General features: G+C 40.3%; 2 protein-coding genes across 6 annotated transcripts in view; one reads left to right on the top strand and one right to left on the bottom strand.

Moving 5' to 3' along the window:
- The window catches only part of SLC12A6 (solute carrier family 12 member 6), an 84,077-nt gene extending 71,670 nt beyond the window's left edge, over window positions 1-12,407 (top strand). For 3 of the 4 annotated variants that reach the window (XM_036082573.2, XM_036082572.2, XM_036082575.2), the window contains 10 exons: window positions 2,077-2,196; window positions 2,979-3,083; window positions 3,491-3,659; window positions 4,961-5,156; window positions 5,749-5,918; window positions 6,633-6,764; window positions 7,353-7,460; window positions 7,662-7,846; window positions 8,235-8,368; window positions 9,311-12,407. In XM_036082573.2, coding sequence (XP_035938466.1) covers window positions 2,077-2,196; window positions 2,979-3,083; window positions 3,491-3,659; window positions 4,961-5,156; window positions 5,749-5,918; window positions 6,633-6,764; window positions 7,353-7,460; window positions 7,662-7,846; window positions 8,235-8,368; window positions 9,311-9,402 — 1,411 coding nt within the window. In that variant the 3' untranslated portion in view covers window positions 9,403-12,407. The remainder of the gene's footprint in view (window positions 1-2,076; window positions 2,197-2,978; window positions 3,084-3,490; window positions 3,660-4,960; window positions 5,157-5,748; window positions 5,919-6,632; window positions 6,765-7,352; window positions 7,461-7,661; window positions 7,847-8,234; window positions 8,369-9,310) is intronic. The other variant, XM_078053424.1, reaches the window with a different exon arrangement.
- Window positions 12,072-17,814, bottom strand: EMC4 (ER membrane protein complex subunit 4). Of its 2 annotated transcripts, XM_036082581.2 has the most exons (5): window positions 17,607-17,814; window positions 17,155-17,269; window positions 13,365-13,518; window positions 12,900-13,060; window positions 12,072-12,660 (listed from the first exon to the last, which is right to left on the bottom strand). In XM_036082581.2, the coding sequence occupies exons 1-5, from the start codon at window positions 17,690-17,692 to the stop codon at window positions 12,625-12,627; spliced, it is 552 nt and encodes a 183-aa protein (XP_035938474.1). In that variant the 5' UTR covers window positions 17,693-17,814; the 3' UTR covers window positions 12,072-12,624. The 2 variants fall into 2 exon arrangements, with proteins under 2 accessions (XP_035938474.1, XP_035938476.1); XM_036082583.2 differs by lacking the exons at window positions 17,155-17,269; window positions 17,607-17,814 and adding an exon at window positions 17,528-17,606.
- Window positions 17,815-18,142: the final 328 nt, after the last annotated feature.

The raw sequence follows: 18,142 nt of genomic DNA, 5'->3' as shown, positions 1-18,142 counted from the left end.
AGCCTGCTGCATTCTTCAGGTTAAACCAGCCTACCCTTTGCATATCTGTTTTCCCATTTCCCTCTTAGCTGAGCACTGGACTTCACCTCTTTCTATCTTTATTCTCATCAGTTTTCATTCTCGAACTCTCTCTTCCTTAGGAGCTTCATGTAGCAGGTAAGAGTATGAGCTATGGAGTCAGATGACCTTAGCTCAGTGTCAGCTCTATTTCCTAGTTTTGTAGCTTTTAACAAAGCACATAACTACATCAAATTTAATTTTATTCATTTGTGAAATGGGACTGATAGTATTACCTATCTCATAGGGTTGCTTTGAGATGATCTGAAGCGCTCAGCACAGTGCCTACTACATAGTAAAGCTCTCAGTGAAACGTTGGACAGCTGCTGCTGAGTTCACATCTCCTCGGTCCTAAGGGAGTCATCACGCTTTTAGCTGCCATCTCATCTCCTCCTTTCTTTCCTGTCTTAGCTAAAGGTTCTTTAATATGTCCCGTAGGCACCTGTTGCTACATTCCTCTGTGCTAACTTCCTCCTTGACCCTTTCCTGACTTCGCTTACCAGTGATGGGCAGGAGTGTGACCTTTATGTGGCAAAAATTTAGATCCTCACTGATTTTATTACCTCTAATCCTCCTTCTAGCTTTAACCTTAATTAAATGTTCACTATGGACTCTGTTGTGTTACTATTTTGCTTTTGTTACCTTTTCCCTTTATCCTTCTCCTATTTTTTTTTTTAAAAGATTTTATTTATTTTTGACAGAGAGAGAGAGCACACAAGCAGGGGGAGCATGAGGAGAGGGAGAAGCAGGCTTCCCTCGGAGCAGGGAGCCCGATGTGGGGCTCGATCCCAGGACCCTGGGATCATGACCAGAGCCGAAGGCAGATGCTTAACCATCTGAGCCACCCAGGCACCCCTCCTTCTCCTATGTTTTTATTAGATCTGATTTTCTCCGTTCACTCTTTTTGAAATTCATCATGGAGCTAAGAAGTTCATTCTGTACACAGAAGAACTTCAGTAAGCATGGTTGTCTACCTGATCTATTTGATCAAAACAGGCATTCCATCATTCTCTGCCAAGTTTCTCTCCTCTCTCTCTCTCTTTTTTTTTTTTTTTAGTGAGAGAGAAGAGAGTGAGAAAGAGTGAACACAAGTGGGGGTGGGGCAGAGGGAGAGACAGAGACTTTTTTTCTTTTTTAAAGACTTTATTTATTTATTTGACGGAGCAAGAGAGCACAAGCAAGGGGAACAGGAGAGGGAGAGGAAGAGGGAGAAGCAGGCTCCCCGCTGAGCAGGGAGCCCGATGTGGGACTCAATCCCATGACCCTGGGATCATGACCTGAGCCGAAAGCAGATGCTTAACGACTGAGCCACCCAGGGACCCTGAGAGAAAGACTCTTAAGCAGACTCCACACTCAGCACTGAGCCCAACACAGGGCTTGATCCCAGGACTCTGAGTTCATGACTTGAGCCAAAATCAAGAGTTGGACGCTTAACCCACGAGCCACCCAGGTGCCCTTCTGCCAGGTTTCTCTTATGTAAAGTAAGGAAACTAATGGCAGATTTCCTTCAGTGGGTTCTGCATATATGCTAATGAATGTTAATATGGTTTTAAGCAATATTTACATGAAATACTTTTTTTAAAAGATCATGTTAATAATTCTAACTACATGACCCATCCTTGCTTTGCCAACTAGGCATTAATTATCCTCACAACTACAGATAACTTTCATTACATCCTGTTCATTTATATGTTTTCCCAGCAATGGGAAACATCAGCACAAAGGATGGTTTGGGCCTCGGTGCAGATCTACCGACTATTGCAGTCCATGATAAGACAACTATAAAAATTGAGAAAAATATTTTGAAACTTTTATAGCAATTTGACATTCTCACAGCATCCAGGCATATAGTAATTTTTTTAATAACTCATTTTTATTGCGTTTTACAGAAGTTCAGTCTGCAATATATTGGAATTTAGCAATCCCTCACCAGTTTGAGAAGCATCTCTAGCACAGGCTTCTTTTTTAGCTGCTTAGAAAAACACTTTCTTGTTTGTGTTTTTGTTTTTAATTTTCTAGGGCCCTCTCTTTCATGGGAATGAGTATCTGTCTGGCTCTGATGTTCATTTCTTCCTGGTATTATGCCATCGTAGCTATGGTAATAGCTGGTATGATCTACAAGTACATCGAGTACCAAGGGTGAGTCTGTGGATTTGACCTTGATTACTGCTAAAAGTATCAAAATGGACTAGTTTGTGTAGAGCCAGCCCAATGAAAATTGCAGTAAGGATCCAGATAACCTCATTCATCTGTAACTAAATTTTGTATCCCCAGTTCTTTTAGCCATCTTACACAAACACACAGAATCAACAAGGGGAACCCGTTGAGAAAGTATGAACAGATCAGTGAAAAAAGTAGCTTAAAGGACTTGTCAAAATAATAATGATGAGTATTAAAGTATAACACAAATATAAGTATTTTTGCTTATCTCTTCAGTCAAGGTATTATCTCTGAAATGAAAAAGAAATTAATCCTGAATAACCATAACAACTAAGACTTCAGAAACAGCTTGCAAAATTTAGGAATAAATAACACTGGTTCAGAAGATTACATTGAGTTTTGCTTTCTCCCATTATTTTCAAAATTAAATTAAACTTTGGGTCTGTCGTAATTTCCTTCTCCAAATAGCTGTTTTACATTATTGCTTTTGAACAGTTACATAGAAGGACAAGTGAGTGATACTTCCAGCCTTTATTTTGAATTGTTTATTGTACAGTGTGGTCCATTGATGAAGGACAGTGTGGATCTGCTTTTGGTGGGTTCCTTATGTTAATAAAGAGCATTATATAAATAATATGAGTTTTAATTTTCTTCCTTGTGCATATGTTAGTTTTAGATAAAGAAAAAATAAACTTTATGTTTTGAAATTGTACTTGCTATAGTTGAAATCTGTCTCTGCTTTTTTCTCTTTTGTCTCCCAGAGCGGAGAAAGAATGGGGTGATGGAATCCGTGGGCTGTCCCTCAGTGCAGCCCGGTTTGCTTTGCTCCGGCTGGAAGAAGGACCGCCACACACTAAAAACTGGAGGTAAAGAAATCAGTAGAGCTTAGTGGTGTAGTGTTTGGCACGTGGTTAACACACAGAACTATGTGCTTCTGTGATTACAGGATAAGGAATTCAGGTGGCTCAAGGAATTGGTATAATGGACCCATTTTGAATGATTCCAAATCCTTCATACTTTATTCTCTTTTCTTCATGGGATATCTGGTCTAGACTTCAGCCATTTTTATTGTTCCTTGCAGAATGATCGATTTGTGGTAATACTGGGAGGATTGAAATAAACTACACCCTCATCCTATCGTTTTCTCTAATCTCTTCCTTCTGCCCAATTACAGTTTTATATAGATCTCCTGAATTAAAGGGTAGATTTGTCATTCTGTTCCCCAAACCCAAAGTTTTTTCTCCCTTCCACCCTCCCACCAATCTCTCTGCAGGCCTCAGTTACTTGTATTGCTGAAATTAGATGAGGACTTACACGTCAAGCATCCTCGCCTCCTCACCTTTGCCTCACAACTTAAAGCAGGAAAGGGTCTCACTATTGTGGGCTCTGTCATCGTGGGGAACTTCCTGGAGAACTACGGGGAAGCTTTAGCTGCTGAGCAGGTAAGAGTCAAGGCTTATTGACTTAGTGGAATTTAGCTTCTGGTTTTGTGATGTTAAGTTGTTAGATGTCATATTTCTAAGTTAATCCCTTTCCTGAGTGATCTAGGAGATTTCCTTCTTAGTGCTGACTTTTGAACAATCATATTCTCCCAAATAAAAAGATGAACCAGAAGATAATAATTTATTTTTTCCATTTAAAAAGCATTACTAAACTTTTAAGATTGTCAAGGCTAAGCACTGTTTGCAAGTAGACTCTAAACATTGACTCAGGCCTCAGAGAAGTCAAGTAAATAAATCTGTCCCTTGAACCGTGGAGATGGTTCTGCTCAATCTGGTGACAAGGAGCAATGAACAACTTTCCTTTCTCCTTACCAGTCTACCTTGGTATCATGATCAAGGTTCTTTTGATTTACTTCTGATTAACTTGCCAAGTATAAGTTCTCCCTAAAGAAGAAAGCAGTTTTCACTCTAATACTTATTATAAATGATAAAACCAACCCTTTTATTTCGAAAATTTTACTGGATTTCATTTTGGAATACTTTGAAACCCTAAAAACTAGAAATGCTTGAAGAAACATTAGTCTGGAATGATGGTAAAAATAAAAAGCACAGGATTGGAAATCAGTAAAGCTTGCTTATTACCCTTGCTACATCACTGACTTAATCTGTGCCTTCAGGAAAATCCTGTCCTCTTTCCACACGATTATTCCCTTCATCTTTCCACTAAGAGAGTAAATGAAGTATTATCTCCAACTTGGCTTGAATAAATAATAGCAAAGCAAAGACAAGGGTCATCAATAGTCACCATTAAAATACCAAAACAGATGGAAATAGGAGAAACGGAAAAAAAAAAAAAATACCTGAGAAAATTTTTAAGTGAAACTGAATCATCAGATTGAGTTTCTAATAATACGAGTCAGGGTATCAGGGCGATTGAGGAAGGAAGTAGATCATGTTCACACTCAGCCTGGCCAGTTAAGAAAGAATATTGAATATTTGTTTTATGAAGATCCCTGCTCTTGATTTGTTTGGTATGTTACAAAGAAGGGAAAGCAGAATAGAGGAAAAGGCAGAGGAACTCCATTGCTGTAGTCAACCAGCAATATATGTAGTAAGCACTTAGAGAGTGAAAAAGGCAAAGGATAATGAAATTCCATTGGGCTAATTTTACTTTTTGGACTTTTCTGTAGGAGATACGGTCTTATGCAGAGTTTGGAAAAGAGGAGGAGATTATAAGACAAGGAGTAATAGATTAAAAGGTTCAGGGTGAAGCAATTCAGCATTGAGGTTCTCTTTTTCAGACCATAAAGCATCTAATGGAGGCAGAGAAGGTGAAGGGGTTCTGCCAGCTGGTGGTGGCGGCCAAGCTGAGGGAGGGCATTTCCCACCTCATCCAGTCATGTGGCCTTGGGGGCATGAAGCACAACACGGTGGTGATGGGATGGCCTAATGGCTGGCGCCAGAGTGAAGATGCTCGAGCGTGGAAGACTTTTATCGGTACAGAACACTTTTCATTTTATCCTGAGGGCCCAAATAGGGATTACAGTTAAACCTCTGTTGCCTTAACCCTACCCCATAGCCTAAAGTAGAGACCGTGCTGTTGCTGAAGCATAGTCCCATAAGGGCACCTAACTAACTACTAACAGTAGTAATCCTATTCTCCTCACCCCCTCCAGCTTTATATTATGTTCATGAATTGTTTATCTCTGTCGAGTATTATGCTAGGAATTATCTCTGAAATTGCCCTATTTTCATTTGTGATCTGCCCCATTGACGTTCTCACAGGAATTGGAAGGATGGTCTTTCATCAAAATCTCCAGAATTCACATAACCCCCCTTAGAAATGTAGTGATCAGAATATATCTAGTAATATAAATCATGGTTCTGAATCTAATTCTGTTAGTTATTCAGATTTTTCTTAATGATTGTTGTTACTTAATGAGGTATAACCCACTATGTAAACAGAATACCTTGCTTAAAGAAATGTAAAAAAAAAAACAACGCATTACCGTTGCTTTCCTGACATGGTGGGAAGCAAGGCAAGCCTCAGGAGTCTTCTCTGTTTATCCTGATTCTGTTTTCTCTCTAGGCACAGTTCGAGTGACCACTGCTGCCCATCTGGCCCTGCTGGTGGCTAAAAACATCTCCTTCTTTCCCAGCAATGTGGAGCAGTTTTCTGAGGGCAACATTGATGTGTGGTGGATTGTGCATGATGGGGGGATGCTCATGTTATTACCATTCCTACTTAAACAGCACAAGGTATTTTAGATACCTTTTGAAAAAAGTCTTTCTCCCTTGATATCGTCCTGGTTCACTAGACAGATCCTTCCTCTTTGATTATAGTGTTGGGGCTTAGGATCAGAAGAGTTGGGGATTTTTCTTAGCTTTCCCGTGATCCTACTTTCAACCGTATGAGAAGTAGTTTTCTTTCTAGTTGATACCTATCTCTAAGTGAAATTCAGCAAGTTAATAAAGTTCCATATGAGCTCTTGGAAAAACATTAAGAAGTGACATGTCCATTTAAAAAAAAAAAAAAGAAAAAGACCAAAGTCTCTCAAATGCTGGAAACCTATGTTTGGGTGTGTGGGTATCTTATACATACGTATGCTCATCCTTTGGTAAGACTAGTTAAACTGAACTTTAAAATAATAAATATTAGAGTCTGCATGGGGACATCAATATGCTATCTGAATACAGCACCCTCTTAATGTATCATATATCCCCTTTTGCCAGTTTTCTTCTTGTTAGGAAATTAAGAACTTCTTAAAGCTGTTTTTAATGTGTTTCTTAGTTAAGCTTTTGCCTTCGTACAATAGTATATCAAGTTAGAAGCTAAGAACAACAAATATCCTGATACTATAGCAAGGTTGTCCAAAGCAAAAAATGTCTTCTGTTTTAGGAATAACTCTTTTTTTTTTTTTTTTTTTGGCCTTCTTGCATCTCACTTTCCATGTATGTATGGTACTTTCTCAGGTGTGGCGAAAATGTAGCATTCGGATCTTCACAGTAGCCCAACTAGAAGACAACAGTATTCAGATGAAGAAGGACCTGGCTACCTTCCTCTACCACCTACGCATCGAGGCAGAGGTGGAAGTGGTAGAGATGGTGAGAAAGCGGAGTTTGAGATCAAACAGACCACCCTTCCCCCACTTCCTACACTGTCTTCCTAGAACTTTTTTTGGTTTGGGAAATTGTTCAGCTGCAAATGTGGATTAATCCCTTAGTTCCAACAAAGCCCTAATATATTGATCTAGATAAGTAGAATATGAATGTGTTGTGTATTCGGTGGTTTTTATTTTTGCTCTTTTGTTATACAGCCTTTATATTTCTACCAGATTGTCTGCTTAATATGGTTTTACTAAGTTTTAATTCATATATGCATGTTAAAATCACACATAGCGCTTTTTTTTAATAATAACCTAGCAGTCTTAAAAAAAAAAAAGACTAGAGTTTGTATTTTGTTTCAAGGAAACATATATATAATGGTTGGATTATGGAAAAGACTCTCAGGGCTTCTAGATTTGCTCTACAGTCCATAATATTATATAGCTCAGTAACTAAAGAAAATAGGAGTAAAACTTAGGTTGATATTGTGATACTTTCTCTGGCTTAATTTAGTGAGTGGAAATGAAAGTGTGTGGTTCATCCTTCTTTCTCCTTTGTGCTTATTGCCCACTCTGTTATCTACGGCAGCATGACAGTGACATATCTGCTTATACTTACGAGCGCACCCTGATGATGGAGCAAAGGTCCCAGATGCTCCGGCACATGCGACTGTCCAAAACAGAGAGGGACAGAGAGGTAAGACCTTCCTGTATTCATTGAATGCTAGTCTGTCCCTGAGAGGGATGACACTATATTGTTCTCATAGAATGACACATTCTCTCCTTCTCCCTTTATCATTTCTTTCACTATAACCACATTATTATTTGAAAATAATTGAAGCTGAAGCGTGAGAGGGAATTGGGTACAGAGGTCATAGCTATGTTGGGCCCTTCTCAGGCACAGTTGGTGAAAGACCGGAACTCAATGCTGCGATTGACCAGCATTGGCTCTGATGAGGATGAAGAGACAGAAACCTATCAGGAGAAGGTGCACATGACTTGGACAAAAGACAAGTACATGGCATCCCGGGGACAAAAGGCTAAGTCGATGGAAGGATTCCAGGACCTGCTTAACATGCGTCCGTAAGTTTTCCAACTCACAAGCTTATGTAATATGGTATCCTAGTCAGTGGCATACATGTGACTTTGCCTGGATACACAGGATGACGTCTGTTCTTCATTTCACCCCAAATCCAGCCATCTCTCTGTTATTTGCCTGTGCGTATCAGCTACCAGTTAACATTGTGCATAAGCTAACCACCCTTCTTTCTCACCATACTGTGTTCCTGGAATAAAACAAGCAAATGTAGAATGAGAAAACCCAGGATATTAGTATAAGGAAATCATTTGTTCACTACATTATTCATAGTCAAAGCAAAAAAGCTCTGTATCTCAAGGTTTTTAAAGTTGACTATATGCCTAGCTTTCTCTTTGCCTTAACCACCTCTGTTTCTCCCTTCCACCCGTTCAGAGACCATTCCAATGTGAGGCGGATGCATACAGCAGTGAAACTCAATGAGGTTATAGTTAACAAGTCCCACGAAGCAAAGCTGGTTTTGTTGAATATGCCAGGGCCACCCCGAAACCCTGAGGGTGATGAAAACTGTATCCTTTCCAAGAGTGGAGCTACCAGTAGGGAAAGTCTTAGCCTGTTTCTTAGATAAGACCACTAGGTAACCTTAAAAGTCATTGTCTGTGCCCATATTTCCTTCTCAAGGAGCAAAGGCTGTTAAAAGTCTTAGGCAAGGATTCTTACACAGCAGTGAGATTGATCTCCTTTGGGGGAGCTGGGTATATATGTTCTCTCTGAACCCTAAAGAGACTTTTTAGGTGGTAAATTTGCAACATGACTTCTAATATTCACAGTATAGAATCCTTTCTGAAACAGTCCTAGAGACGCAATACCCACATCCTTTCTCCTTTTCTCAGGTTCCACCTACTTTGCAAAGCGTCTTTCTTGTGGATGTAGTTAGGGGAGAAGCAGTTTAAGTGAAATCTCCTCTGAGGGGAAAAAAGAGATAAGGGTTTTTCCTCATACCCTGATTGCAGGATTTTTTTAATGGGACCCCTTCAAGAATGCAATGGTATAGACTGGCCCATTCCCATCAGTACCATTAAGGAGAAGAGATTAAGAAAAAAAAAAAAACTGGCAGAAAAATCTGATTTGAGCAGCTTCACTTAGAAATTACTTGGGTTCTCTCGAGCAGTCTTATAAGCTGCCCTGTTGTGGCCTTTTCTTCTTTTTTGGCTTACTTCGCTGTGGTACAAACACATTACTTGTGAGTTTCCCCCATTTGTAAAGTTACATTTAGAAAAAAGTCTAACAAATGAAGGTCTTGTATTATATATGCAAAGGAATTAGATCCCTGGATTATTTCACAGGGTTAAATTAAATCCAGAGTTCAGACGTCTCCAACTCTTGAGTATATATAATAATGAAAATAAGTATGTTAATTTTGCAGCTTTGCAGTCAGGTAAACCCCGATTATCATGTCAGGTTATAAAGTGTGTTCTTCTCCCCGTTTGTCTCCTTGACAAATTCGGAAGACATGGAGTTCCTAGAAGTGCTCACCGAGGGACTAGAGCGAGTCCTCCTTGTCCGGGGTGGTGGCAGTGAAGTGATCACCATTTATTCATAATCTACTCCTGAAGACTCTGCTTGGCCTCACCTTTCCTAAAAGGCTTCCATTCTCCATGGAAGTGCCAGCTCTTTACTACTACTCCCATCAAGTAGAGGCCTGGGTTCTGTACACATCACACTGAACTCTTGACAAGCTGAGCCTCGAGTACTTGTGCAAAAAAGTACACGTAGTTCTGCTCTTTGCTATCATATGATCTGCTGTCCTTACAGAACATCAGGACACTGGTCAAGTCCTAAAAGCCATGTCTGTACTAGTTGAAGGCAAATTAGAATTAACAGGCTAAACCATTAAAATGAGTTGGCAAAAGGGATGCTAGAAATTCAAGAAGACAAAAAGCAAGTACATGTCCAGCATTAAAGGGGAGTCTCAGAAGTCATGGTCCAATGATGACACCATGGGGGTAACAGCCAGAGACACAGCTTCATCATACTAAAGAATTCATGGCCGAGTATGTGGGGACCTAACATCCTTGTGGAGATAACCTGTGGCAAACCAAGATGAAAATCTTTTTTAGCTAATTTTCTTTAATGTTTCCATTGCTCTCCGGGACTCTGTTTTATATTAGGGTACTATACAAAAACTGAAACATGGCTACAGCCTCTACTTCTTCCTCCCAACACAAGATTCCCCCAAAATACCAGGTTCCAGTACACATACTGTGTTGGTTTATATGTCAGCTGGTTCTCAAAACCCAGTCTGTGGTTAAGATTGTAATAAACGCATTGTTATCCTGGAAATTGTTTTTTTAAAGGTGGAGTAAAAAGAATTTCTTTCAGGTTCTTTTCAAATGGCCAAATTAGGGTAACTCCACATTAAGATCTACTGAAACAGTCTGTGGTTACCATGTGCGACATGGTCAAAACAAGCAAGCTGTTGTCCAAGAAATCTAGATGATGATGCACATTGACCAGTAGTTTCGCCTCTCCTTTCTTTTATGCCCTCTGGGTTAGTAGGCACAGGTCCAAAATCATAGGAATAAACTAGGAAGACTGGCTAAAATCCTTCCCTAAAAACTTTGAACTATCTTTTAAAGGGGGAATCCAGCAATGGAATTCGAAGTTCTAGAGCCATACTCCTTCCATAGTGCCAAAGATTGAGTTGCTGCTACTCTCCCTACCTGCTTCACTAAAGTGGCATACAATTGGCATTGACCTGATTCAAGAAACTTATTTTTCACTAAGAAACCTGTGCACTCATTTCCAAAGCCATAGCCAAGACTTGAGGCACTCAACTCATTTAAATGTCCGGAGTATGAGCGTTTTTATCAATTTTATTCTTCATTGTGACTGCAGGAACTTGGCTCTGAACCAAGATTATCCAAGCCAACAGTCCTCTGCTATTCCAGTTGTTTTCAGAAAGCTCTCAATGTGTCAAGGAAGTACTTGTACAAGCTTAGCTTTTTATTTGCTGGTCATAAAACATTTACTGGTCATTTTAATTTACTGGTCATAAAACACCTAGCTTTCAAGCATAGGGAAACTACCTTGAGTGGTAATTGCAAATATGTGAAATGGTCCTTTCTTTTATAGGATAAGTATTTAGAAAAACTGTTTTGCCTGTATTCATGACTGCTCTTCACTTTTTTAATGATAAATAGTGCCACTCTTCTTTGATCACCCAATAGGATATGGAGCAAGCAAACCTAGGTCCCAGCAGATTATTCATTTGACTCTTATGGACAGAGAAAACCTTTTCTTCAGTATGGCTTAAGAAATTGAGTATTTTGTTCCCTTTGCTCTTTTTTCAACCTCAAGACCCAGTCAGGGTAGCAAAACAAACCCGATCTTTAAGTCTTTTTTCCTGCTCCTTCCTGCAGAGGGTAGAAGCATTGTTACAATTTCCATTGTAATACTCTGTTGTTTAGTTGAGTCCACAGTAGTGGAACAGGTTCTCTAGGACCAAGATATTGAAGCCCCCATGCTTTAAAGGTCAGCCTGCCCAGGAATTCCTCTACATTTACACACATCCTCTGGCCAAAGTGGTTGATACATATATTTTTTTTTTTCCATATAGAAAAAATATGGGCAGAAAACAAGGTTTTAGAAGAGCTTTTTGTGGTTGGAGCTCTATAAGAATCTTTTAAAGGGATAAGGGAGTGAGTGGCTATTAATACAGCCACTACTTCAGCCCCTAAAACATAAAATCACCATTACATGGGAAAATGGTTATTAGGCCAGATTTAAACTCATCTCTGTCTAGAGCATTTCACGTCCATGTGTTGCTTATGTTGTTCGTCTGTGAAGTGTCTTGTCTCTTCTAATCACTGCAAATAAAGCAATACTGAAAACTTGGTAAGAGAAAATGCACCTTAGGGGAAGGGCTTTTGTGTTTCAAGAAGGAAGAGAAAGGAAATACCTCTTCCTGCCTTCTGAATAAGATCCAGCTTTTAAGTCTTAGCTAAGATTTACCAGGGCAGGCTATGACAATATACCTTCTCCAGCTGCTGGCCTTCTGCCTTGTAAAGCTATCTTAAAAGCTGAGGTTTGAATTGCAGCATCTGCTCAACAGGGGCCCGGTTCCTCTTGGCAGGGGAAAGATCATTACCGTGTATCTTCCTTTGCCTCAGATTCCTGTGGCCCCAACTAGCCCGCCAATCCTCACTCCCCCTAAATGTGTTAAAAATCCGTTATTGTGGATGTTAAAGTAGCAATTACACTGTAAGCATATTTATGTACTCTCTTTGTCTGGTTTATTTTTCTTTTCATCATGTATAATCTGAATCCAGCATTAGTTTCTCACATCTTCCACAGTGTCTCCAACAGAATTTTTATGTTCCAGCTTGTGTTAAATAGAAGTGAAACATTAAGGAAAATAGAGTTAAGGGAAACTTGTGCAACTTTTTTTTTAAGCATTGTTCTCAACCATTTAATTTATTGAAAGGAGATGCTGCTGTGGTTCTTGATTTAGCAGCAACCATTCTTTTGTTTACATAGAGTTACAGTTTTATTTGTTGTTTTGCTCTGTACTGGAAACATAAATAAAGTTTTCTACATTATTTTCAATCAAGGGTTGTGGTATAGTTTCTTTGTGTGTTTGGAGTGATACGTACATTGTCTTTCTGGGATTCATCTCCTCACCATGGAGTAAAGAGAGCTTTGGTTCTGTTCAGCATGAGTGATAACTTTAAGAATTAGTATGCTGAGAAGGAGCCACTGGGCACAAAAAGAAGGTTGTAAATGAGATCCCGATACACAGGCACCAGGTGCTTCTTTCTCCTCTTCACAGAAGCAATCCTCCACCACTAAACTCCATCCTCTGAAACAAGGTAAATAGGTGATTGGTGAATTGGTGTTGAACTAACTTATAGAATCAAGTACTTTAATCAATCACAGGCTCTATTTAGCTTTATCCTTAAAAAAGTAACAACTTCCAAACTCCCAAGGGATCTTATTTCTTAACAAATAAGCTCTAGCACCAACTCAAATCCCCCACCATCAAATGGGTCTGCTATTTACATTACAACTGCCCAAAATTTAACTTTTCTTTTGCCTTACCTCAGGGGGCTCAATGAAGGCTAACCAGTCTGATGCATGTGTAGGCAACAGTCCCATTGACTGGCACTTATAAACAGCCAATGCCAAACCCATGAGGTTTCCAATGAGATACACCAAACCCTGAAGAAACTTCTGGCTTGAACTTTCTAGCATCTTGAAAGCTGTTGGGGTAACAAAAAGTGTCAAACCCAAAACAACTTTTTTTTTTAATATGAATCAGGCCATATTTTAAAATAATATAGAGAGACCCAAAGTAAAATAGCAAATAGGACCATTAAAAGTGAACAAAAAGCCATGATAAGCTCCATTTCCCTCCTCCACGCCACCACCTCTACCATCACCACCCTGCACACTCTCCCCCTGGCCACGAGCCAAGAGCAGTACTAAAGATTTTCATGGGTTTCACTAAAATTTGTCTTTAATTCTTAAAACTTAAGGAAGGGTTGTTGTATCAAGAATACTTACTGGCTGAAATGGCCATAAGTGCCTGAATGGGCCGCCAAGCCATCATACACACCATCATAGTAGGGAAGATGGAGATCGTATTGCCTGCCATGTACATGATGAAGAGGTTCATGGGAATCTGCTTGAGGGGACCCAAGGCAATGTCCCAGCAGCGCTAAAACAAACACAATTTTAACCTATGATCTCTATCCTCAGTCCCACATTTATCGGATCACTGATGTTAAAGTCAAATGAACACAATTCCCAATTCTGTGCTGCTGACTGAGCTGACTCCTCAGTTCCACCACTTCTGTCTGCCCTTCTCCATGTTGCCACAGGAAGCTTGCTCTTCTAAAAATAAGGCATCCTCACCATTCGTTATGTTTTTTCCTACTGGTTTTCCAGATACCATTTTTCCCCATGATTTGGCTAAAGAAAAAAAGACTTCCCTACTTTTGTTCTTGTACTTCTGCATCTCTCATTGCCCCATCTACAATTGAAATAGGTAAATCCATAGGGTGGGAGATTAGCACACCTCAATAACTAAAAGAACAAGCTGACAAATCAAGATATTAAGATCTAAATGACATTATTAACTGACATATATATAACACTGCACCCAACATTTGGAGAATTCACATTCTTTTCAAACACACATGGGACACTTACAAAAGCTGACCACTTGCTGAGCCTTGAAGAAAGTGTCAACTCTCAAAGAACCCAAATCATACAAAGCATGTTCTTTGCTTATGATGCAATTAAGCTAGAAATCAGTAACAAAAAGAAAACTAAAAATTCCCTACATATTGGAATTAAATGCATTCTAAATAATCCATAAATAAAAGAAGAAATTACAATGGAAAACAGAAATATTGTTAACTGATAACAATAACAAAAATGCCACATATTATCCTTGTGGGACACAGAGCACTGAAAAATTTATAATACATATTTAGAAGACTAAAAATAAAGTAAGCATTTGGGGCGCCTCGGTGGCTCAGTCGGTTAGGCATCTGCCTTCAGCTCAGGTCCTGATCCCAGCGTCCTGGGATAGAGCCCCGCATCAGGCTCCCTGCTCACCAGGGAGCCTGCTTCTCCCTCTGCCTCTGCCTGCCTGTCTGCCTACTTGTGATCTCTCTCTCTGTCAAATAAATAAATAAAATCTTATAAAAAAAAAAAAAGCATCTATTTTTTTTTACAATTTTTTTAAGTTTTAATTCCAGTTAACATACAGTGTAATATTAGTTTCAGGTGGTACAATATAATGACTCAACACTTCCATACAAGCTCATCACAAGTGCCCTCCTTAATCCTTATCACCTCTTTCACCCATCCCCCCACCCACCTCCTGTCTGGTAACCATCAGTTTGTTCTCTATGGTTAAGAGTCTGTTTCTTGGTTTGCCCTCCCCTCTTTTTTCCCCCTTTGCTCATTTGTTTCTTAAATTTCATATATGAGTGAAATCATATGGTATTTGTCTTTCTCTGATGTATTTCACTTAGCATTATACCCTCTAGCTCCATCCATGTCATTCTCAGCATCTATTTTAATAAGTTAGAAAAAGAAATAGATTAAACCCAAGGAAATGAAAAGGAAAAATGAGAAAAGAAATTAATGAATTTTTCTTTAAATCAACAAGGCTAAAGGTTTTTTTTTTTTTTTTTTAAAGATTTTATTTATTTGAGAGAGAAAGAGAGAGAGCACATGAGAGGGGGGAGGGTCCGAGGGAGAAGCAGACTCCCTGCCGAGCAGGGAGCCCGATGTGGGACTCGATCCTGGGGCTCCAGGATTATGACCTGAGCCGAAGGCAGTCGCTTAACCAACTGAGTCACCCAGGCGCCCTAAAGGTGTTTTCTTTTAAAGGTTAATAACATCAATACTGGTGAGCCTGATGAAGGAAAAAGAGAAATATTCAACATTGGGAATAAAAGAGGGACAACTCTATAGTTCTGGCAGTGTATTAAAATGATCATATGGGCGCCTGGGTGGCTCAGTTGGTTAAGCATCTGCCTTTGGCTCAGGTCATGATCCCAGGGTCCGGGGATAGAGTCCCGCCTCAGGTTCCCTGCTCAGCGGGGAGCCATCTTCTCCCTCTGCTCCTCCCCCTGCTCATCATCTCTCTCTCTCTCTCTTTCAAATAAATAAAATCTTAAGGTGATCATATTACAGGGGCGCCTGGGTGGCTCAGTCGTTAAGCGTCTGCCTTCGGCTCAGGTCATGATCCCAGGGTCCTGGGATGGAGCCCCACATCGGGCTCCCTGCTCAGCGGGAAGCCTGCTTCTCCCTCTCCCACTCCCCCTGCTTGTGTTCCTGCTCTCACTGTCTCTCTCTCTGTCAAATAAATAAAATCTTAAAAAAACAAAAAGTGATCATATTACTAATTTGGGGAAATGGATAAATTCCTAGAAGAAATACCTAATAGCATAATAAATTGAAAATTTAGTCATAAAACTGTTTAAGAAACTGAATCTGTAATTAAGCCCAGATGGTTTCTCTTGGCAAATTCTAAACATTTAAGGAAAAAATAAAGCCAATCTTATACAAATTCTTTCAGAAAATAAAAAATGAACATTCATTACATGGGGCCCCATAAATACCAAAACCTGACAAGGACATTATGAGTAAAGTTTATAGATCAATATCACTCCTGAACCTAAATGCAAAAATCCTACTAAACAAAATATTAACAAAGTAAATCTAGCAATATTAGAAGAATATATCACTATCCATTTGAGCTTACTCATGTTAAAAGAATAAATGGACATATTTGTAAGCAATTCCCTGGTGTCACTTACATAAAAGATCATTTATCTGGGACTTTAAAGATCAAACCATCCATACAACAGAACTGTTCTAAAGTAAGTATAATCATCTACCTTCAAAATCAGGCCATTTTAATAATAATAATAATGTTATTGTTCATATTACAATTTGATGTACCAAGATGAAAAATGATATACTTCTCAAGAAAAGCACTGATACCAGCTGTCATTTTCATGTAAAAATCACTGCATTTCATGAAATAAAGATCATTTAGTATTGAACAATATTAAGGCTAAGAGGAAAGAAAATGCCAGCTACTGTTCTAGGCACTTGGGACACAAAATCTGCTTTCCTGGACCTTACGAGAGTAAAAAGACAGGTAAAAACCATATCATGTATATGAATGATATGGAGAAATAAAGGAAGTAAGAAAACAGGATAGGGAGTGCCCTGAGTAGGTTCCTCTAAGAAGGTAATATCTGAGAGACCTAAGGGAAATGACAGAGCAAGTCACACAGGTTATCTGGGGGAGGAGTATTCCAGGAAGAGGGAAAGAACATGTACAAAAAGTCCGAGATGGAAGCCTGCCTGCTATTTTCAAGGAGCAGCAAGGAGGCCATTCTGACTAGAGTGGAATGAAGAACAAAGGGGAAAGTGGCAGGAGATGAAATCGCTCAGACTAGAATGAGAGGTAAGATAAGAAGTAGTGATAAGTAGCAAAAATTTAAATCTGTTTTGAAGATAAAACCGAAAGAATATCCTGACACATTGGTTGTGTGGTTGTAAGGGAACTAGGGTAAAAGAATGATTTCAACCATTAGGCACTGGCGCCGATAGATAATTTCCAACCTACCTCCTTACATGTTCAAACATCTTTTATTTTTCCAACTCTTAAGCACTTTTACTACTGTAAATTAATCTCAAGCAGTTTACCAATATTAGGGATAAGACTCCTACAGTAGGATATTCATATGCTGCTTGGGAGAGGACGGTGGATATGTAGGTCAGGACCGGCCTAGGAACTACTGTGACATCTACAGCTCTGTACCTTCTCCACCAGGATCCGGTCTGTCTCTTGCACGCTGGTATCAGGCACTTGCTTGTCCAAGTAACCGACAGGGTACAGCGAGTCTCCCTGGCCACCGCCCCGGTCACTTCGGCTCCTGAAGAACCAAACCAAGAAACTAAGGCTGCAGCCTCCCACACTTCATATCCCACATTCCTGCTCTAATCATTGGAATAAAGATCCTCAGATACACCTGCCCAGATTAGACCAAGCCCTCTCGTGGGTTCGTCAGACTTTTGTCTATTGTGAGGAATGAAATAAGCATCTTTTGAACATTAGACACGTCCACCGAGGAGAAGCCGCTGGCTCCCCGGGAGCCGTCTTTGTGCCACCCATCATTTCCAGAGAGTTGTACCTGAGTGATCAGGTCCTATTCCTCCGCGGCAATTCTGGGGTGAAGGCTCTTGTTACCGAGCTTCGCCCGGGCTCCTCACCTGCTGCCTCCTCCAGGCCCGCTCAGCTCAATGGCCCACTTGAAGCGCCGGCCTCGGTTGGCCACCAGGCTCCCCTGTGCCGTCATGGCCACGGCCGCCTACCGAAGCTGCGAAGCTCCTTACTCTAAAGCGGGGCCCGGACCCGGGCCCACTGACACCCGCTACTTCTTGATCCTACTCTGCAAGCCCGCTTCCGGCGGCGCGTAGCACAGACGTCACTTCCACCCCGGAAGTTTGCGAGCGGAGGACGAGATAGAGAGTACTTGGAGCTGGAGAAGCTGGGTGCAGGGAAAATCCGACCCTACTTAACGTCCTCCTTTTTGAAGATTCCTGTTGTGTGTTCCCTGACCTCTGAGGTGCGCTTGCGGGACAGAGGGAAAGTCCATACTCGCTCTGGGTTAGGAATTGAAGCCAGGGACACCTTCTTGAGCTCCTGCGCGCCCCCATGAACACAAGATTCAAATCTCCTTTAAACCTGGTTTTACCACGGGTGGTGTGTGATCGTGAGCAAGTTATTTAGTAGCTTCCGAGTACAG

Source organism: Halichoerus grypus, chromosome 8, assembly GCF_964656455.1.
Source record: "Halichoerus grypus chromosome 8, mHalGry1.hap1.1, whole genome shotgun sequence".
In the NCBI taxonomy this organism is placed as follows: domain Eukaryota; kingdom Metazoa; phylum Chordata; class Mammalia; order Carnivora; family Phocidae; genus Halichoerus; species Halichoerus grypus.
The sequence above is the reverse complement of the archived record's forward strand: the minus strand, read 5'-3'. Positions and strand labels throughout refer to the sequence as shown.

Coding starts and splice junctions, on each gene's coding strand:
- EMC4 (XM_036082581.2), bottom strand. CDS start 17,692: ATGACGGCACAGGGGAGCCTGGTGGCCAACCGAGGCCGGCGCTTCAAG. Junction 13,519..17,154: donor ACCGGATCCTGGTGGAGAAG/GTACAGAGCTGT, acceptor TGTTTGTTTTAG/CGCTGCTGGGACATTGCCTT. Junction 12,661..12,899: donor CCTTCATTGAGCCCCCTGAG/GTAAGGCAAAAG, acceptor ACCTTGTTTCAG/AGGATGGAGTTTAGTGGTGG.